We start from the raw sequence: 22,675 nt of genomic DNA, 5'->3' as shown, positions 1-22,675 counted from the left end.
TTTTTTTTTTTTTTTCCAAAGATTTATTTATTTGAAAGTCAGAGTTTTACAGAGACAGGAGAGGCAGAGAGAGAGGTCTTCCATCCGCTGGTTCACTCCAATTGGCCACAACGGCTTGAGCTGCGCCAATCCGAAGCCAGGAGCTTCTTCCAGGCCTCCCACGTGGGTGCAGACTTGGGCCATCTTCTACTGCTTTCCCAGGCCATAGCAGAGAGCTGGATCAGAAGTGAAGCAGCTGGGTCTCGAACCGGCACCCATATGGGATGCCGGTGCTTCAGGCCAGGGCTTTAACCCACTGTGCTGGCCCCATTGCTGGGAGATTTCATAAGCACAATTTACCTTCAAATTTCCTCATTTATAAAAAAGGAATTATTATTTACCTAATAAAATTGCCTCAGATGAATTAAGTTAGATAATGTATACAAAAGTACTTAACAAAGCAGAGAATGTCAACTTAAAAAACAGTCGCTTTTTAAGTTATTAAACTTTCCACAGCTTTGGATTCAAGAAGTTCCTTCATTAAGGCCTCATGAAGATTTCCTAAGAGAAGGTGACCTAAAGCCAGAATTTTGGCTTGCATGTAAAATCCTTTCTTCTAATATTTCCATTTACTGAATATTTCTCTTCTGAACTCAGTAATTCTGTCCAGTAGGTTTAAATGATTAATGCAATTTCAAATGGGAAGCCACTCTGAACCAATATATGTGAACAAATGAACAGAATATAATGTAATAAAGCCACAGCTGACAGCTTGCCTCTCTGCTTCTAGGCATGTCTTGTGAACCTGGAGGCATTCAAGGCACGTGGATTGCTCAAGGAGAACTATCTCATAAACAGGTGTCGGAGGAGGAACACACCTAACGGAAGCCAGGTAGTCTCTGCAGAAATACAATACCAGAAAAACAGAGCCGTCTTTTCACCAGAGGGCAAGATGATCGCTGAGACTGCAGTGGTAACTCTGATTATGCCCACAAAAAAGGTAATAAATAAGCACACTGATTTCTCAAAGTTATGTTCAGAAACATATTGGACACATAAACCCAATGCCAACACCACAATCTCCAAATGAAAATGATACAATCCAACAATCACACTTCTGAATACATGTCCAAAGGAATTTAAATCAATATATCAAAAAGGCATGTCCACTGCAGCATTACTCCCAATACTGAGACGTCATAGAAACACCCAAATTCCCTGTCAACGGATACACAGATTAAAAATATAGGAGAACCGGCAGATGGAAGACCTCTCTCTCTCTCTCTCTCTCTCTCTCTCTCTCTCTCCCTCCCTCCCTCTTCTTCTCTGTGTAACTCTCATTTCAAATAAATAAATATTTAAAATATGGATAGGAGCAGGCCATTAGCCTAGGAGATAGTTAAGATGGCCATATTCACAACTGAGTACCTGGGTTTGATACCTGGCTCTGGCTCCTGATTCACCCTTCTGCTAATGCAGACCCTGGGGGGCAGAAGGTGGTGGCTCAAGGAATTGGGTTCCTGTCATCCATGTAGGAGATCAGGATTATATTCCCAACTCTTGGCTCTGACCCTGGCCCAGCCCTGGCCATTACAGGCATTTGGGGAGTAAATCTGTAGATGGTACATTCTCTCAAACAAATGAAAATAAATCATTTTTCAAAACCTGTAAATGTTTATTTTTTAAAATATGGTGTGTGTGTGTGTGTGTGTGTACACACATCAATACTGTGGAATACTACTCAGCCTTTAAAAAGCAAGGAATTTGGTAGGGGCATTGTGGTGCAGATGGTTAAGCAGCAGCTTGGGACACCCACACTCCATGCTGGAGTGCTGGTGCCAGCCCTGGCTGCCCTGCTTCCTGTCCAGCGTCCTGCTTGTGTGCATCCTAGCAGGCAGCAGAGGGCGGCTGAAGTGCTTGGGCTCTTGCCACCCATTGGGGAGACCCAAATGGAGTTCCTGGCTCCTGACTTTGATCTTGCCCAGCCCTGGCTGTTGTGGACATTTGGGGAAAGAAGCAGCAAATGGAAGCTCTCTCTCTAACTGTTGCACACTCATCTGCCTTTCAAATAGATGAAAATAAACAAATATTGAAAAAATAAAAAGCAAGAAATCTTTTACTTGTAACAATGTGGGTGGACCTAGAGAACATTAAGCTAAGTGAGTTAAACTAGGTGCAGAAAGACAAGTACTATATGATTTCACTTGTATGTGGAATCTTTAAAAAGGCTAACTTACAGAACTAGAGAACAGATTGGTAGTTACCAGAGACTGGAGGGGAAAAGAAGGAGGTTTGGGATGGATGAGGAAAAGGGTCAAAGGATACAAGTTTGTGTTACACAGGAGGAATAGGCTTTTCTATTGCACAGCATGGTGACCAAAGTTTAAAATAGTTATTAAGTATCTCAAAATTGGTAAGAGAGTAAATTAAAGCTATAATGCTTTTCTCACTTCTGGAGAAGAGAAGCCAAAGAAAATAAGATTTGGTCCACAGCCTCCTTCACTCAAAACTCCTGGAAATTCTTTTGAGTTCAGGGGTAATAAGTAGTTGGCTTTTCTGTACCAGTACTTCTCCCTTCTTGGATGCACAAATTACCCATGGACGTTTTAAAACATGCTGATATGCTGCTTCTACTCCTGACCAAATGTGTATATTTTTGGCATCTGGGCATAGGATCTCTGTTGGCATAATTTATTGGATTTATTTAAACCACTTTATTGAGGTATAATTGACCTACGATAAGCTGCATACCTCTAACACCTACAATTTAACAGTTTTTATGTAAGTATACAGTTGTGAGTTCATCACCACAATCAAGAAAACAAATATTTCCATCATGCCCCCAAATTTCTTTTTGTACCCTACATCCCATCCCTTCCTCCATACCCATCATCAGGGAATCACCAGTCTGCTTCTGGTCACTGTGGATAAAATTGCATTTTCTGGAGTTTTATGTAAGTGCAATCCTATAGCATATATTCTTTTTTTGTTTGGCTTCATTTATTCAGATTGATGATTGTGAGATTCCTGTACATTGTTATGTTATCCAGGGTTCACTCCTCTATTGCTCAGCAAGATTCCTCGTGCGTATTTACCACATTTCCATCTATCTGTTGGTGGATGTTTGGATTGTATAATAGTTTTACATACTATAGTGAAATATCTGAGGCTGGGTAACTTTATAAAGAAAAGAGATTTATTTAGGTTTCAGTTCTTGAGGTTAAAGACATGGTGCCAGGATCTGCTTAGCTCTGATGAGGAGCAATAGCATCATGATAAGAGTGTCTATGGAAGGAAGAGATTTTTACATGGCCAGCCAGAAAGCCAGAGAGGCTGGGGAGTGTCCATGTTTGTTTTTTCGTAACAACCCTCTCAGAAGGACTAACTCAGAGGTCCCACAAAAGCTACTTTAATCCCTGTCAAGGACATGGTCCCAATGACCTAAAGACCCTCCCACTAGGCCTGACCATAAAGGTCCCATCACCTCAACATTACTACACGTAGAACCACACTTTCAACACATGAACATGATCAGTCTGGCTAGTTTTCCCAATTCTATCAATTTGCTTTAAAAAGCTAGTATTTTGACATCACTAATTTGCTCTCTTCCTTTTTGGTTTTTGTTCATATATTTTCTTTTTTAAAAAATATTTATTTATTTATTTGAAAGAGTTACACAGAGAGAGAAGGAGAGGCAGAGAGAGAGAGAGAGAGAGAGAGAGAGAGTCTTCCACCCACTGGTTTACTCCCCAACTGGCCACAATGGCCTCAGCTGCATCGATCTGAAGCCAGGAGCCAGGAGCTTCTTCCAGGTCTCCCATGTGGTTGCAGGGGCCCAAACACTTGGGCCATTTTCTACTGCTTTTCCAGGCCATGGCAGAGAGCTGGATCGGAAGTGGAGCAGCTGGGACTTGAACCAGTGCCCAGATGGGATGCCGGCAGTGCAGGCGGCGGCTTTACCCACTACACTACAGTACCAGCCCCCCACATATTTTCATTTCCCTTCTGCTTACTTTGGATCCAACTTGCTCTTATTTTCTAGTTCCTTTTTCTCTTCTATTTTTTTTTTCTTCAGAGATAGTGAGAGAGAGAGACAGACAATAGAATTAGCTAGAATAAGTTCCTATCCACTGGTTCACTCCCCCAAATGCTTGCAGTGATCTGGGTTGGGCCAGGGCTGAAGCTGGGAGCTGGGAACTCACTTTAGGTTTCTGACATGGATGACAGGAATGGGCCATAGTGCTGCCTTCCAGGATCTGCATTAGCAGGAAGCTGGTGTCTGGAGTCAGAGCTGGGTATTGAACCTAGGTACTCTGACATGAGAAGACGGTATCTTAACTGATGTCTCAACCTCTAGGCCAAACATTCACACTTATTTTCTAGTTTCCCAGGGAAGAAAGCTTAGCTCATTGGTTTTAAAATCATATCTTTTTAATGGAATAGTTCAAATTTATTTTTGTTTTTCAAAGCTAATCTGCATCCCACAATTTTTGATATGTCATATACACATTTTATCCAAAACATTTTCTTGATTCTTTATTTCTTTTTTGGTCTATATAGATTTAGAAGTACACACTTAATTTCTAGTTACTTGAAGATTTTCTAGATATCGTCCTATTATTTATATCCAGTTTAGTTCTGTAGAAGTCAGACAATAAATTTTATATGACTTGAACACTCTTTAAATTATTATGCTTTGTTTTGTGGCCAAATAATTTACTTGGTAAAGGGTCCATATACCTTGAAATTGTGTAGTTGTTGGGTGAGTGTCCTATAAATGCAAATTAGGTCAAGTTGGTTGACAATGTTGATCAAGTCTTCTGTATCCTTCCTGATTTATTCTTTCTGATTTATTCTTTCAATTATTGAGAGGAGCATTGAAATCTTTAGCTACAATTATATATGTCCATTTTTACTTTTAGTTATTTCTTTGAAAATTTTAATTTTATTAGAGAGACAAAGATCTTCTATCTGTTGTTTCTCTCCCCAGGTGCCAGCAACAGCTGGGGCTGGGCCAGACAGAAGTTGGGAACTCAAGCCAGGTCTCTCACTTGGCTGGGATCCAAGTACTTGAGCCATCACTGTTGCCTCCCAGGATACCCAGTAGTATCAAGCCAGATCTGAAGCAGAAGTGGGACTTGAACCCACGTACTCTGATATGGGGTGTGAGTGTCCCAAGTAGGGTCAACTGTTGTGCCTAATGCTCACCCCCTACTTTCAGTTTAATTAAAGCATAGAGAGGTTTTTTTTTTTTTTTTTAATTTTAACCTCTGAGATGATTGTAGTATGCAGACAGTTATAGAACATTGCTCTAAATCAATAGTTCTCAAACCTCAGTGTACACCTAAGAATTCTAAGGGAGCTTACTAAACAGATCGCTGAGCCCTACTCCCAGAGTTTCTGGTTCAGTGTACCTGGGGTGAGGCCCAAGAATCACTGACTAAGCCAAAGTTCCTCAACCTTGGCTGCATGTCAGAATCACCTGGAGAGCTTTAAGAATCTGGATGCACAGGCCACATCCCAGCCAATTACATTTAGGATCTGTATGACGAGAGGGGGATTAGTGGACATCAGTATCCTTTAAAGTTCCCTTATCTGGGGGCCAGCATTTGGCACAGCAGTTGATGCTGTCTGGAACACCCACATCCCATATTGCAGTGCTTGGCTGGAATCCTGGCTACTCCATCCACTTCCCATCAACCTTCCTACTAATGCACATCTTGGAAGGCAACAGGTATTGACTCAAGTACTTGGGTCCCTACCACCTAAGTGGGAGATTCGAATTGAATTCTGAATTCCTGGCTTCAGCCTGACCCAGCCCTGGCAATTGTGGGCATTTGGGGAATGAACTACCCTATGGAAGATATCCTTCTTTCTCTCTCTCTCATTTCTTTGTGTCTCTCTGCCTTTCAAATAAAATGAAAACAAAACAAAACAAAACAAAAATTTAAGTTGATAAGTTTAAAAACAATTCTAATAAATAGACAAGATTGAGTATCTTTGTTCCATACTAAATTATCCAGTGGCCTAGAAAAGTCTTTGGTTCTCATTACCAACACTCCATAATTTCCTATAGTAAAAATCACTGTATATGGGGCTGGCACTGTAGGTTAATCCTCGGCCTTTGGCGCCAGCATCCCATATGGGCACTGGTTCGAGTCCCAACTTCTCCACTTCCGATCCAGCTCTCTGCTATGGTCTGGGAAAGCAGTGGAAGATGGCCCAAGTGCTTGGGACCCTGCACCCGTGTGAGAGACCTGGAAGAAACTCTTGTCTCCTGGCTTCGGTTCGGTGAAACTCCGGCCGTTGCGGCCATTTGGGGAGTGAACCAGTGGAAGGAAGACCTTTCTCTGTCTCTCCCTCTCACTGTCTGTAACTCTACCTCTCAAATAAATAAATAAAATCTTTAAAAAAAAATCACTGTGCAGAGCTGGCAAGCAGGTTATAGTGTACAGAAGTAGGGCATGGGGTTTCAGCTTCTCTTCCTCTGCTGTCAATTTGGAAGTTTCCTTTTTGTAACATGAAACCAATATATCTTAACCATTTCCTAGAAGATAGAAAGGTTCTGACAACAAATAACACTATCTTTTAATCATCAGGAAAAGAAGGAATTCTTTTAACTAAAGGAATATTTACAAATCCAAATCACTTTAGTTTAATGACATTATTTTCCATTATTAGATTTTATACATAGTTTCTTTAGAGAAGGAAAATAGTAACTAAAAATTATGGGGGTACCCTTTCCCCTACCTAATTCTTGCAGGGCAATTCACGTGTAACAGAGGTATGTTCCAAACAACCTTTAACAGCCTTTCCAGCAGTAAAGTCATTTAAAAAGCATCTTTTAATTTTCCATTAACCCTCCCATTTTTCCTTCATTTCATCACGCGCAGGGACTTTAACCAAAGAGAAACTATCCTGGCAGAAGAATTACAAGAAACAGCACTGACACTCTAAACCACAGCCTTCTACTCTTCTTCTCCCTCTCTTTCTAGCCCCTCCCCCACTCCCTCCTCCTTTTTTTCTTTTAGTTGGCAGAGAAACTTTATGCACATTACAAATCATGTCATCTTTATGACAATCACGTAATGTAGGCAGAATATGTTTACTGACCACAATTTTAGGCTGAAAAAACTAATGCAGATGAACAGAGGTGCCACAAGAGACTAGCCTATAACAAAGGCAAGCAGAATTTTTTCGGGAAAACAGGCATAAAATGTAGGCAGGAAAACGCGAGCATCTTCAGACAGCCCCAGGAGCCACATTAGAGTCTCACAAGGCAATGGGCTCTAAGAGGCACAGGGAATACTTAGAGATGAAATCATCTAGTCCATCAGAGCCGTTTTACAAAAGGGCAAACCAGCCTGCCCTAGCCAGCCACAAAGTGTGAAAAACGTCCAGTATGGACAGACAGGAGACCAGAATTCTGGCCTAACTGTACTACTAGGCTTCAGACAAACCTATGTAGCCATCAGCCTCCAGACACTGGCACTTGCGCATCCCACCAGGATTTCCAACTTGTGTCCAAAAGCAGTTTGCCTTCCTCCCTTCTCCTGTGGCATCCAGCTCAATGAATGCCCCAGAGCAGGATCCTGAGATCATCACTCTCCATCTCCCAGCGTTACCAAGTTTTAAAATAATCTTTCGTGGGCTGGCGCCGTGGCTCACTAGGCTAATCCTCCACCTGCGGTGCTGGCACCCTGGGTTCTAGTCCTGGCTGGGGCGCCGCATTCTGTCCTGGTTGTTCCTCTTCCAGGCCAGCTCTCTGCTGTGGCCCAGGGTGGGCAGTGGAGGATGGCCCAAGTGCTTGGGCCCTGCACCCACATGGGAGACCAAGAGTAGCACCTGGCTCCTGGCTTCGGATTGGCACAGTGCGTCAGCCGTAGCGGCCATTTCGGGGGTGAACCAACAGAAGAAAGACCTTTCTCTCTGTCTCTCTCTCTCTCACTATCTCTGCCTGTCAATAAATAAATAAATAAATAAATCTTTCTTACAAATCCCTCTGCTCCTACCTCCTCACTCTCCCTGGCCTGGGTTAAGTTACTACAGTTGTCTAATAGATCTCTTGCCCTGTTTCAACCTATCTGCCACCCCAACAGTTTCTACAAAGAGCTTCCAAAGCAGAAATTGCACATCACTGCTCTATTTGTAATTTGTTGGCTCTCCACCATCTCAGGACCAAGCCTCAAGTCCCAAGCAGTCCCAGCCTGGGTATGAGTTGGCCTCTGCCCTCTGCTCACACTTTGTCTTTCACCACTCCTAACTTTATCCAAGCTCAGGTTTTGCAGTTTTTCCAAGGCCACCTTTGGCTTTGACCACTAATGGTTCACTCTCCCTGGAGGTCCCCCCCTCCCCCCTTGCCTGTCTAAAATTAACTCACCCTTCTACATTCAGTTCAGGCTGGAATTTTTTCCTGGCACCCTTTTTATTACCTTCCCTAGATACTCTCATAGTATCTTGTGAAAACAAGTCACTATTCCCCCTGAATTGTGTTTGCTCACATATCTGTGTCCCTCACTAAACAGTGAACTGTGGAACACCAGGGACATTGTCCAATACAGGATTTGGTATTAAATATTCATCTAACAAATATTTGAGGATCTATTACAAATGCTGTAGATGTAAAGTGAATAAAGGCACCATCAACTGGGAGGGAGAATACTGAACAGTAAATAAGGAAGAAGGCCTAAGAGAACACAAGGTGCTATCAGAGAATTAAAATAAACCATGATATGAAATGAATGAAGGGCTCTTTAGATTGGGAATGTCAAGTTCCTTCCCGGCAATTGACATATCAGCGGATAGGCAAATGCCAACAGGAAGCCCTGAGTTTCAGAGACAAAAGTAGCCCGGTAGGCAGGGATACCAAGAGCAAAATCTAGAAGTCATTGTTTACAGCGTGGAGAAGATGTGGAGACAGGGACAGAGAGGGAGGCAGGGGCCAGAGTATGTGAACTCTGTAGGCCAGAGTTTTGGTTTTGTCCTATGTGTGATGAGAGCGACCAGAATTCATTTGGATTTTGAAAAGATCTCTCTGGGACCATGCGGCTTAATGGGCGGGCAGAGTAGCCTGGGGGAGAGGAGCCTTGGGGCGGTTTGGGGGAAAGTGGACGGATTTAGGGTGTACACGTAAGCGCGAGAGTGGCCAGGACCTACGGACGCGCAGATGGCACGACCCGTCCCTGGGTCGCTCACGGGGAAGCCAGCCCTGAGCTCAGTCATTTCTCTCCAACGAGCGCCTCGGCGGAGAGTCGCGGTCTGACGGCCACAAGGCGACAGCCCGGGACGCGGCGAGCGCGTGGCGGCCGGCACGAGCCCCACGCGGGGGTTTCCGCGCCCGGGCGGGCGGGCGGGCGGGGCCGGAAGAGGAAGTCGGCGCGGCTGTGGCGGCCCCAGCAAGCAGCGGCGGTGCCCACAGAGCCCGGCCGCCCGCCCGCCCGCCTGCCTGTACCCGGCCCCACAACCGAGGCGGCGCCGTCCACGGACCCGGAGCCCCCCGACGTCCCGCGGCGTGATGGGGCCACAGCGGCGGATGCCCTCCGCAGCGGCCGCCCTGCTCTGGGGCCTCCTCCTCCCGCTGGTAAGGGGGCGGAGGGCGCCCGAGCCTCCCCGGGCGGGGCGGGGCCGCGGCCCTCGCCCTGTCTCCTCCCCACCGCCTCGGCCCCCGCCCGGCCTCCGGGCGCTCGCCGGCGTGGCCCCCTCTCCATCCCCTCCTCTTCCGTTCCTCACTTTGGTCCTCCCAGCCTCGTCGTCTTCGCCCTCTCTGCGCTAACTTTTCTCCCTCCCCGGGCCATGCCGGGACTGTGAACGCCCCCCCCCCCCACGACCCCCACCCGCAGAGCGGTCCCCCCACCCCCGGCCTCGGGGCTGCTGTGTGGCTTGCCCTGCGTGCCGGCGTTTTTCCGGGGTCGACCTCCGGGTTGTATCGCCTGGGCTGCCGTCTCCCGGCTTCCTAACCTCTCTCCCCTTGGAAGGCCGGAATCGATCAGCCCCAGAGGTGCTGGGCCCCGCGCGGGGGTCCTCCCCGCCTGCTTTTCGCTGCTTCGCGGCTCCGGGCTCCTTCGTGAGGCGCCGTCGGTGTTTTTGTTGAAAACAGCTCTGAAAGGAACACCCCCAAGTGTTAACGTCTCGAGTTGGGTTTTCCGTTCTCTGCCTGGTTGGCAGGCGGGGTGTGTGTGTGTGTGTGTGTGTGTGGTGGGGGAGGTGAGGGGGTCGGTGAAGGAAAAGTAGTACGCTTGTGTTCAGAAGTTTGTTTGTTGTCATCGTCCCCCGGAGAAACAATCACAGTTTGAAATCTGAGCCTCGAGCAGGCTGAGCCTCGGCTGGGCTGGGTGATGATGGAGAAACCAGCGTTGAGTGTTTAAGTTTTGTGTTTTTTTTTTTTTTTTTTTTGGTAGTGACTTTCACTTGCGGGGTTCGGCTGGGGACGTTTTATGAGTGACTGACCCAAGCGTCGAAATGGGAGTGCGCCTAGGACGCGTGGCCTCTCGGGAAGAACGCGTTTTGCTTACTCTCCCGTGTAAAGGGTGACTTTAACATTTCCTGAGAAAAGCTGAGCCGAAGGGCGTTAAGTGCCTTTGATGTGTTCACGACCTGTGTTAGGCAGCATTTGGAACTGGAGAGATGTACCTAGCAGTGCTTTGGGGGAGAGGGAGAACAGTAAGTGGTGCCTTCGAAAAGTTCATGGAAAGAGAGAATTAAAAGCTAAGTTTGTTTTGGTGTAAAAGTAGATTGTAATCTTCACGCGGTTCCCCCCCCCCCCCCCATAATTCACATTTTCCATGAATTTTTGAAGATACTGCCTTTAAAAAGTAACACAATAGCAGTGTTGGTCTGAGTCTCTGGGATGTTTGCTGTGTAATCAAACAGATACTACTTAAATATTTGTAGTTACCCATGTACTTAAAAAGATAGCAATTCAGATAGTATGTAAATGTACAGAGACCCATAGCCTAGACAGAAAAGTTACCAGAGTGTTTTTGTATTCATTTTCATCTCTTAAACTTATTGTAAGAAAAAATATATACACATATATATAATATCACATCCCCACTAATCCATTCTCAACACATATTAATAGAGAAGTCCTATAATATGTCAGTGCTCATAAGCTCACATGGAAATTTCTGTTAAAAGCTCTGATCCCTCTCACTGAGAGAATCTAACCAGAATATTCATGTGATTTCATGGGCTTCACAAGTCTGAAGGTCTTTCCTGTTTTATATTATAGCTGCCCTGTTTCTCTTACATTCTAGATTTTGGGCTTTTTACATTGCATCTATGTATTTTGTTGTGCCTCAACATGTGATTCTGGAGTTGTGCACTCTTTAGACCCAAGGTTTTGGTGGGGGTTAAGTAACATTCTCTTGCTCCGCAAATATTTGGTGTGCGTCAGTTATGTGCCAGCTACTGTGATGATGACTGTGGGTAAACTGAGAGAATCAACTCTGATTTTTTTTTTTTTAAGATTTATTTATCTGTTTATTTGAAAGGCAGAGTTAGAAGGAGAAGGTGGGTGGTGGAGGAGAGATTGATCTTCCACCCACTGGTTCACTCTCCAAATGCCCAGAGCCAGGAACTCCACCTCAGTTTCCCAAGTGCCATCTTCAGCTGCTTTTGCAGGCACGTTAGCAGGGAGCTGGGTTCGAATTGGAGCAGCCGGGACTTGAACTGGCAGTGGGTCTACTGCTGTGCCATGCTGGCCCCTAAAATCTTTTTGAATACCATCTATTATTGTTGATTTTCTGTTTGTTTGTTTGTTTGTTTTCTTATCCTTGCCTTGCATTCTTTCCCTTCTTGGAATAGTCTCTTTTTGAAATTTATTTATTTTTTATTCATTAGAAAGGCAGAGAAACAGAAAGATCTTCTGTCTGATGGTTCATTCCCCCAAATTCCTGCAACATCTGCAGCTGTGCCAGGCTGAAACAAGAACCAGGAACTCCATCTGGGTCTCTCATGTGGGTGGCAGGTTCTCAAGTACTTGAACCATCACCTGCTGCCTGCCAGGATGCACATCACCAGCAAGCCGGGTTGGAAGAGGAGCAGGGACTTGAACCCAGGCACTCTGATGTGGCTTGTGGGCATCCCAAGCAGTGTCTTCACTGCTGCAACAGATGTCCACCCTTGATGCTCTGTTCCTTGTTGATTTCTTCTTTTAAATGACTGACTGATGTATTCAAAAGGCAGAGTGACAGAAATATTTCATTGGCTGGTTCACTCACCCAAATGCCCAAAACAGCCAGGGCTGGGCCAGGCCAAAGCCAGGTGCCAAGAATTCCATCTGGGTCTCCCGCGTGTGTAGCAGGGACTTCAACATCATTCGCTGCTTTTTCAGGTGCAATATCGGGGAGCTGGATTGGAAGGCGGAGTGCTGGGACTCCAACTGGCCCTCTGATAATGGGATGCCTCTGTCTTAAGCAGCAGGAGGTTGCCTTGTTGATTTTTTTTTTTTAAGATTTATTTATTTATTTGAAGAGCAGAGTAATAGAGAGGCAGGCAGAGAGAGAGAGAGAGAGAGAAAGAGGTCTTCCGTCTGCTGGTTCACTCCCCAACACTCCCCAACAGCTGGAGCTGGGCTGATCTGAAGTCAGGAGCCAGGAGCTTCTTCTGGGTCTCCCACAAGGGTGAGAACTTGAGCCATCTTCTACTGCCCTCCCAGGCCACAGCAGAGAGCTGGATTGGTGGTGCCCATATGGGATGCCAGCACTGCAGGTGGCAGCTTCACTCACTATGCCACAGTGCTGGCCACTGCCTTATTGATTTTTGGTAGGCTTGTTTTCTTGTTGACCTTCCTTCAGTTTCCTGAGATGGTCTGTGTTTCATTCCTTTCCTTTTCTAGGGCATTTGGATAAATCTGGCTTCCTTTTCCTCAGCTGAAACGCTCCCTTTCCTTCTTATAGGAGGTCTGGTTCCTTTCCTCTAAAACTATCTGTTACCATTTTCTCCTTGAGTCCTTGTTATTCCTATTTTTTAATCTTACAGCTCTAGGTAGGCTCTCTGAGTTCTTTTGAATTAATGATGCTTGCTCTTCCATTTCCATTTCTCCTCTGTGTGCTCCCGAAGCTGGCACTGTGTTTCCATAGTCACGTAGTAACAGGACCAATATCCTCATCTAGGAGTAGCACATAATTCTCAGAGACCACTGCTACAGGCTGGGAGGAGAGGCAGAGGATGAGGGTGAAAAACTTCTAAAGATCATTTAGCCTCCCTTTCTCGTCTTGTCATCTTCCATCAGAGTGACTTCACTGTGTGTTTGAAGTTCAAACTACAGCACATTTGACTCTTCTAATGATTTTTAAACCCAGTAAACATTGAGATACACAAATAAAATGAGTGCCTGGAAGGCTATTAATTCTGTCTTGGCAGTGTCATAATGTTATGTCACACTTGTCCTTCCCCAGTCCTGGCCCCACCTGTTCCTTATTTCACATTTTGGATGAAGTCCTGGGGTTCTGTTTCAAAGAGGATGAGTGACATTCAGTCAATCTGTTTTCTAAAAATGCTTCAAAGTCCTCTGAAGAGTTCTGAGTCTCTCTTTTTTTTTTTAATAAAAGTTTTGTTCATTTTTTTCTTTCAGATAATTTATAAAGTAGTATATGAGGGAACTTCAGAAAATTCATGGGAAAATAAGTTTACAGAGCAGGCAGAACCCTACCCTAGCAGTTAGGATACCCATTTTTTTTTCAAGATTTTATTTATTTATTTGAGAGGTAGAGCTATAGACAGTGAAGGGAGAGACAGAGAGAAAAGTCTTCCATCAGCTGGTTCACTCCCCAGATGACCGCAACCACCGCAGCTGTGCCGATCTGAAGCCAGAAGCCAGGAGCCAGGAGCCAGGAGTTGGGAGCCTCTAGTGGGTCTCTCATGCAGGTGCAGGGGCCCAAGGACTTGGGCTATTTTCTACTGCTTTCCCAGGCTGTGGCAGAGAGCTGGATTGGAAGAGGAGCAGCCGGGACTAGAACTGGCGACCATATGGGATGCTGGCACCACAGGAGGAAGATTAACCTACTACTCCACAGTGCCAACTCCAGGATACCCATGTTCTACATCAGTGCCTGGGTCCAGTTCCTGGCTCTGGTACCTGGCTGCAGCTACCTGCCGTTGCAGAACCATGGAGGGTAGCAGTGAAGACTCAAATAATTGGGTTCTTGTCACCCATGGGGGACACTTAGGTTGTATTACTGACTTCAGGCTCCAGACTTAGGTGTTGGGGAGTGAACCAGCAGGTGGGAGCTCTTGCGATCTGTTTATCTCACTCTATGATTCTGCCTCTCAAAATTGTTTTGATGTATGAATTTGTTTTGGTGCTAAAATTTTTTGAAGTCATTCATAGATTTTTCATAACATACATTTCCCATGTATTAAAAAAAACTTTTTTGCACCACAATAAGTAATCTTTATTTTTATTTGTCCACACTTTTTTAAAAATATTATTTATTTATTGAAAAACTTTGAGAGGGGAGAGAAATTTTCCATCGGATGGTTCACTCCACAGATGGCTGCAATGGCGAGGGCTAGGCTGGGCTGGGCTGGAGCCAGGAACTTCTTCCAGGTCTCCCATGTGGGTAGCAGGAGCCCAAGCACTCAAGGCATCCTCCACTGCTTTCCCAGGCGCATTAGCAGGGAATGGATTGGAAGTAGAGCAGCCAGGACTCAAACCGGCACCCATATGGGATGCTGGCTTTACAGGCAGTGGCTTTACCTGCTATACCACAATGCTGACCACTGTCCACAAACATCGAAGTACTTTCATGTAACTTCATCTTGAACTTACTACCATGAATTGATAATCAGTATTCCCAGCAGAAAAATTTCTTGTTGAAAATTTGAATGCCTTTTGTATCTTACACCAACCCAAAGAGTCTTCATTCATTCTTTTTCTTCTATCTTTTCTCAAGGTGTAGGGGCAAATAGGTATGTTCTGCTAGCCAGACAATCAGTAACATGTTGAGTTGCTGTACTATGAAATGAATTGTGCTGTTCTCCCTACCCACAAATTCATGGGTTTTTGTTTTTAAGATTTATTTCTTTGAAAATCAGAGTGACAGAAAAAGAGGGAGAGAAAGGGAGAGACAAGTCTTTCATCCACTGGTTCGCTCCCCGAATGGATGCAACAACTAGGGCTGGGCCAGGCCAAAGTCAGGAGCAAAGAACTGAATCTGTCTCCCACATGGGTGGCAGGGGCCTGGGTACTTGAGCCTACTACTACTGTCTACTGCTTTCCCAGGTGCATGAGTTGGAAATCAGATGGGAAGCAGAGCAGCCAGGCAGGCTTATGCGGAATGCTGGTGTCACAAGCTGCAGCTTCACCGCATGCCACAACCCTGTGCTCTACCCCCACATTCATATGTTGAAGTCATAACTCCCATTGTGATTTTTTAAAAAGATTTTTATTTATTTGAGAGGCAGAGTTACAGGTAGAGGGAGGGAGGAAGAGAAAAAGAAAGGTCTTTCATCTGCTGGTTCACTCTTCAAATAACCAATGGCTGGAGCTGGGCTGATCCGAAGCCAGGCTGATCCGAAGCCAGGATCCTTTTCCAGGTCTTCCACATGGTTGCAGAGGCCCAATCAGTTGGGCCATCTGCTGCTGCTTTCCAAAACTGCAAGCAGAGACTGGATCAGAAGAAGAGCAGCCAGGACACAAACTGGCACCCATTTGGGATGCTGTTTGCTGCAGGTGGAGGCTTAGCCCACTGCACAACAGTGCCGGCCCCTTGTTGTGATAGTATTTGGAGATAAGGCTTTTGGGAGGTAATTAGGTTTAGATGAAGTTGTGAGGGTGGCATAAGACCGCAGAAGAGGATTAATGCTTTTATAAAAAGAGACATCAGGGGCAGATATTGGAGTACCAGTTCAAGTTTTGGCTGCTCTGCTTCCAATGCAGTTCCCCACTAAAGTGTCTGGGAATTAGCAGATGATGGTTCAGTGCTTGACTTCCTGCCACTCAAATGGAAAACCTGAATGGAGTTCCTGGCTCCTGCCTTGAGTCTGGCCCAGCCTGTTGCAGCATTGGAGAGTGAAGCAGTGGATGGAAAGTGGACTACTGATCTCTGTGTCATTCAAATAAATAAAGATTTCAGAATGAAACCAGAAGAGACAACAGAGTTTGCATTCATCTGCAAGTCAGAAAGAAAGCCTTTTCTAGACACTAACACTGCTGGGCCCTTGGTCTTGGACTCCTATCCTCTAGGACTGAGGAAAAGATACATTTCTATTGCTTCAGTCTATGGGTTTGTGTAATGGCAGCCTAAGTTAAGTTAGCGTTTGTACTGAGAATGTAGTGCTGTAGTAATAAATGTGGAAATGACTTTGAAGCTGGATAATGGGTGAACACAAAGAGTTTTGAGATGCATGGTAGAAATATGCACAGTAAAAGCTATTGTGATGAAGTCTCAGGTAGAAGTGAGGAATATGTTATTGGATAGTGGAGAAAAAAAGTCTGTTATAAAATGGCAGACAACTTAGCTGAACTATGTTTTAGTGTTTCATGAAAGATAGAACTCGTTAGTGCTAACACCTGAGGAAATCTCTAAGCAAAATGTTGAAGGAATGGCTTGGTTCCTACTGAGTGTTTACAATAAAATGTGAAAGGACAGATGAAAAATAAGATTGTTTTGATGGGCAAGGCTAAACAACTCCTTTTTAAAAAACGTTTTTTAAATTCATTTTATTTTAAAGAAAGAACTGGTTCATTCCCCAAATGCCCACAACAGCCAGGGCTAGACCAGGCCAAAGTCAGGAGCCTGGAACTCAACCACATCTCCTATGTAGGTTTCAGGGACCCAAGTACTTAAGCCATCATCTGTACATTAGCAGGAAGTTGAATCTGAAGCAGAGGAGTTAGGACTTGAACTAGCCACTGCAGTGTGGGATGCCAGTGTCTCAAGTAGTAACTTAATTTCTTTGCCAAATGCCCATCTCTGAATAGTTCCCTGAGGGAGAGTTAGAAGACCACGTAATTAGAAACATTGCTAGTTTGGACTGAAGGAGATAAGAAAATGAAATAAGGCTGTCAGACTTTTTGGATTTGCCTGGACAGGACCGTGGAGCTGTTTGGCTGTGAACATGTACATTTTTCAAGAGAGAAAATTTGTCCTGAAGGCAATTCAGAGATCATTAGAGCTGCCACTCAATTTCAGTAGGCCAGAAGGCCTCCACCCTGAGCCCCAGGGTTTGGTCAATAGCTCAGCAGAGTCATGAGATACTTCCCTTAGGCCATGGGCACAGTGCCCTGCAGAGCTCTGGCCTAGAAGGTGGGACAGTCAAACCGGAAGGTTATTCAGGAGTCTTAAGATCTAATGAAATTTATCTTGTTACATTTTAGACTGCTTGAAACTTATCATCCCTTTCTTCTGTCTGATTTTCCCCTTTTGGGATAAGAATATCTGTTAGGACTGTCAACCATTGTATTTTAGAAATACATAACTTGTCTGGTTTCACAGGTTCATAGTGGAGAGAAATTTCACCTCAGGATGAGTGAGTCTTGTTCATATCTGGTTTAGATGATATTTAGACAATACTTTGTACTTTAGAATTAATGTTGGAATGAGTTAAGGCTTTGGGGGCTGTTGGGATGTAATAAATATATTTTGTCTTCAAGGACATAAATTTGCAGGGGTGGGTTGGAATACTGTGGATTTAATTGTATCCTCTGAAATTTATATGTTGAAATCCTCACCCTCCCTCCTCCATGTGATAGTATTTGGAGGCAGGAGCCTTGGAGAGATAATTAGGTTTAGATGAGAGCTTGTGAGGACACAGGGAGAAGCATGCTTTCACTATAAATGATCCTGCTGGCACCTTGATCTAGGACTTCCAGCTCCAAAACTGGGAGAAGATAAATTTCTGTTTAAGTGCCCCAATCTGTGGTATTTTATTTTGGCAGCCTGAGTGACTAAGATTGCTGGTTTTGTCGCATTGCTTTTTTTGTTTTATTTTTTTAAAAAGTTTATTTATTTGAAAGAGTTAGAGGGATAGACCGGGGAGGGGTGGAGATCTTCTATCTACTAGTTCACTCTCCAAATGGCCACAGCAGCTAGGGGTGGGCAAGGCTGAAGCCAGGAACCCAGAACTCCATCTGGGTCTCCCACATGGAATAGCAGGGGCCCAAAACACTCTGGCCACCTTCTGCTTTCCTAAGTAAATTAGCAAGGAGTTGGATTGGAAGTAGGGCAGCTGGGATTTGAACTGGTGCTCATATGGGATGCCATTGTGGAAAGTGGCAGCCTTACCTCAGATCACAATGCTGGCCTCGTCACATTCCTTCTTCAATTTTCAAATCCTTCATGATTTTTCTTTCACGTCCTTGCCTCTGAGGTATCTGAAGTCCTGCTAACAAAGTGATGTATGTGTATCCCTAAGTGGAACGCCTACACATGAATCTCTGAAGTTTAACATAATCCTGAGAAGGTTCAGAGAAGATTATGACTTGTCTCAGATACAAAAAGTCAAGAAAAACAGGACTAGAACTCAGGTCTTTTGATATTTCTCCACTGAATTGTGCCATAATCATTTTTTTAAATTGAAAATAAAACAAAAGACTAATAAAATTTTTGAATTTTGTTATAAGAAAATAGAGATAGGAAAAGTCATGTTTATTATATATTTAATATTTTTTGTTGTTGTTTAAAAAAGGCACCTGAGGGGCCAGCACTGTGGCTGAGTGGGTTAAAGCTGTGTCCTGCAGGGCCGGCATCCCATATGGGCACTGATTCACGTCCCGGCTGCCCCACTTCTGATCCAGCTACCCAAAAATGTGTGTGGGAATGCAGTGAGGATGGGCCAGATTCTTGGGCCGCTGCACCCATGTGGGAGACCCAGAAGAAGCTCCTGGCTCCTAGGTTCAACCTGGCCCATTCCTGGACTCATTCTTTGTTGCCTGCCCTGGAATCTCACAGACTACACAATATTGAAGAAGTAAATGGCTACTTGTCTCCTCCCTGCACATAGTACCTTTTAGCATGTTTCCAATTTTCCGAACACAAGGGATGATTGTGGCCCTAGGTCTGCCATGACCTACAGACTACTGTGATTCCCTCACTGCAAATCCCTATCTGGTGCCCCACTCAGCCGCTATTTGAGTAGGCAAAATGACACTTAATCTCCCTGGGTCTCATTCTAGTCACTTTCAGTGCATCTTTTCTGTAAACCTTGCATGCTGGAAGTAGAACTAGAAAGACTACGCATTATCCGAGTTTTGTAAATTATTAGAGAGGACGGCCGGCGCCGCGGCTCAACAGGCTAATCCTTCGCCTTGCGGCGCCAGCACACCAGGTTCTAGTCCCGGTCGGGGCACCGATCCTGTCCCGGTTGCCCCTCTTCCAGGCCAGCTCTCTGTGGCCAGGGAGTGCAGTGGAGGATGGCCCAAGTCCTTGGGCCCTGCACCCCATGGGAGACCAGGAGAAGCACCTGGCTCCTGCCATCGGATCAGTGCGATGCGCCAGCCGCAGTGCGCCAGCCGCGGCGGCCATTGGAGGGTGAGCCAACAGCAAAGGAAGACCTTTCTCTCTGTCTTTCTCTCACTGTCCACTCTGCCTGTCCAAAAAAAAAAAAAAAATTATTAGAGAGGAAAGTCATTCTGATGCACAATCGCAACTTTGTTTTTCCCCTCAGAGGCTCCTTTCAATTCTTTTTTACTTGCTATTGATTTAAAACTGATATCTGTAAAAGAGAAGGGTATTTGTAAAGAAAAGGGTACCTCTTACATTGCTTGGAGGTAAGGGTGATGGGTAGGTGACTATTGTCCCTTCACATTTACTAGTGGTTACATTACCACTTTAGATATTCTGCTTTAGGAATATAGACTTTTTGAAAGTTGCTAGGGGCGTGGGGGCTAGTGTTCGTTTGGGCACCAGTCTGGCTCAAGTCTGTGGGCCCCTGCACCTGCATGGGAGACGCGGAGGAGGTACCTGGCTCCTGGCTTCGGATCCATCCAGCTCCAGCCATTGCAGCCATCTGGGGAGTAAACCAGTGGATTGAAGACTTCTCTCTCTCTCTCTGCCTCTGCCTCTCTGTAACTCTGCCTTTCAGATAAGTGGATAAATTTTAAAAAAAAAACTGCAGAGAGAGAGGACGTCATAGTCACACTCACATAGTGTTACTTAAGAAAGAAATATATACCTGCAATTTTAATAAATACAGAAGAGAGCTGGATTGGAAGAGGAGCAGCCTGGACTAGAACCGGCGCCCATATGGGATGCCGGCGCTGCAGGTGGAGGATTAACCTAATGCACCAGGGTGCCTGCCCCAACACTATGTTATTTACAGCTTGATATTGACCGTGTGAAAATGGGCCAAGATGGAGAGTCCTGGCCCATGTAAAGGATAGCATAGATACAGAGTAGGGGGTAGTATGTGATGTATCCACTCGTCAGCTAAAATAGAATGTTACAAAAACCAGTGACAGTCACACATGAATTTTATTGAAAATGAGAAGCAAATGAGAGACAAATGAGAGTCAAGGTAACCGATTGGGACCGGCCACCATTCGGGACCAACACCCCTTACCAGAGTTCGGCCCCCGACAGCGGGTTACACAGCTTTTTATAGTATTCTGTCCACTAGGGCTCACAATTTCAAACCAGACCCCTGCTATGCAGTGAACAATAAAGAAGAAAACCAGAATATGGTTGTAAGATAGCAGTTAACAACCAGAAACCCAATAACAGATCCAAGATATGGTTGTAAGATAACAGTGAAGGACACATTTTGGTCAACCTAGTTCCTGGGAATTTGGGCCCACATAGTTTCACAAGATACACCCTTAGCCATTAGGAAGCAAAGCTAATATGTGCAGAAGCAGGAGATCTGCAATTAGCTTTTAGCCACACTCACTCCATTTTAATTCTGATTCTACATTTCCCCCTTTTCTAGATACTAATCAAACCTTTGATTCATCTTCTTTAATACTTTTTTTAAGGATTTATAATTTGCTTTTTTTTTTTTTTTTTGACAGGCAGAGTGGACAGTGAGAGAGACAGAGAGAAAGGTCTTCCTTTTTGCCGCTGGTTCACCCTCCAATGGCCGCTGAGGCCAGCACATCTCGCTGATCCGAAGCCAGGAGCCAGGTGCTTCTCCTGGTCTCCCATGTGGGTGCAGGGCCCAAGGACTTGGGCCATCCTCCACTGCACTCCCGGGCCACAGCAGAGAGCTGGCCTGGAAGAGGGGCAACCGGGACTAGAACCCGGTGTGCCGGCGCCGCAAGGTGGAGGATTAGCCTAGTGAGCCGCGGCGCCGGCCCTGGATCAGTCATTTTGAAAGACACCTGCAGAATGGTGGAAACTTGAGTGAGATTGGCTCTGCTAAGGCTCACACGTAGAAATAGCGATGCTCCTTCTTATCCTGGCTGATGACAGCATGTGGAAGACAAGGCAGACTGAGGAATTTCTAGTGCATTCTGTTTTGTGGGTTATCAGCAATGAAGTAACAGCTCACAGGAGATTGGGAACGAAAGGTTCAGGCTCTAGAAGAGTATCAGAGTTCCTGGTGCCACCAGTAATTCTCCCTGGGATGGGGTGCTTGTAACAAGGGCTGTAAGAAAATGACCTGTCTTCTTCAAAGAAGGAGTTCTGGGCAAATACGTATTGTTCCAATATTTCCAAGGCATCTTTTTATTTCTTCAAATAAGAAGAAATAAATCCATTGTAAGAACTGCCATTTTAAGGAAATGTGATCAAACCTGTACATAAATGGTCTTATGAAAATCCTTAGTTTTTGGCAAGCCAGGTTGTTGCCAGTGTGACAGTGACCGTTCATGTCCTAGACAGCTGCTCAGGAAGCAATCCTGCACGCGTCTGGAAGTGGCACTCCTTCACCATCGAAGGACTACTGCATGCTGTATAACGCTCACTGGACAGAGCTCCCAAGCACCCTGGACAATGCGGTAAGTAAAGCACAGTTCCTGTTTATTCATAAGTATGAAAGTATTGAAAAAGGGAGAGCACAAACTAGTTATGCTGAAGTATGCAATCTAGTTGTAATATGTGGTGACTGCGCAATGATGATTTTATTGATTTTGTGCAAATTTTTTTAATCTGTGGGGAAAACATGTCAGAATTTTTAAGTGCTTACCTTTAAGCCTGGTTGTTTTTCATAAAATATTTCTAACTTAAGAGAACATTGTATTAAAGCAATATTGGTGTCTTATCACTGAATGTGGTTAGGGTAATATATTTGTCATGTTAAAGACATTTCTTACTTTCAGACTTCCATTAGCTTGATGAATCTGACTACCACATCACTATGCAACCTTTCTGATATCCCTCCTGATGGCATAAAGAACAAGGCAGTCGTGGTAACTTGGGGACCCTGCCATTTTCTTGAAAAAGCCAGAATTGCACAGAAAGGAGGTGCTGAAGCATTGTTGGTTGCCAATAACAGTGTCCTAGTAAGTTATAAAACTATAGTAACTTCTTCTGAACACATGACATCAAATTTCACAGGAATTAAATTGTCTTTGTGTGTGTGTGTGTGTGTATGAAATTTGAATAATCTTAGTGATAGGATTCTTTGTGAATAAACATTCTGGATCTGGTAGACATTGAATTGGAAGATTTTTTAGTTTTTGTTCTGTTCCTAGTGTAGACTGTTTGGAACAATTATATAGATGCGTATGTATATATTTGGTATGTGTGTATTACATATGTACATAGTTCATATCAATATAGTTCACGTTAAAAAGATTCCATTTTGAGAACTT

General features: G+C 44.7%; 1 protein-coding gene across 2 annotated transcripts in view; it reads left to right on the top strand.

Moving 5' to 3' along the window:
* Positions 1 to 916: 916 nt before the first annotated feature.
* The window catches only part of SPPL2A (signal peptide peptidase like 2A), a 71,512-nt gene continuing 49,753 nt past the window's right edge, over positions 917 to 22,675 (top strand). The window contains exons 1-3 of one of the 2 annotated variants that reach the window (XM_062205909.1): positions 917 to 979; positions 21,740 to 21,859; positions 22,181 to 22,363. In XM_062205909.1, the coding sequence (XP_062061893.1) occupies positions 932 to 979; positions 21,740 to 21,859; positions 22,181 to 22,363 (351 nt within the window). In that variant the 5' untranslated portion in view covers positions 917 to 931. Of the gene's footprint in view, positions 980 to 9,373; positions 9,560 to 21,739; positions 21,860 to 22,180; positions 22,364 to 22,675 lie in introns of those variants that run through there. The other variant, XM_062205910.1, reaches the window with a different exon arrangement.

This window comes from Lepus europaeus, chromosome 11, assembly GCF_033115175.1.
Source record: "Lepus europaeus isolate LE1 chromosome 11, mLepTim1.pri, whole genome shotgun sequence".
Lineage (NCBI taxonomy): Eukaryota > Metazoa > Chordata > Mammalia > Lagomorpha > Leporidae > Lepus > Lepus europaeus.
The sequence above is the reverse complement of the archived record's forward strand: the minus strand, read 5'-3'. Positions and strand labels throughout refer to the sequence as shown.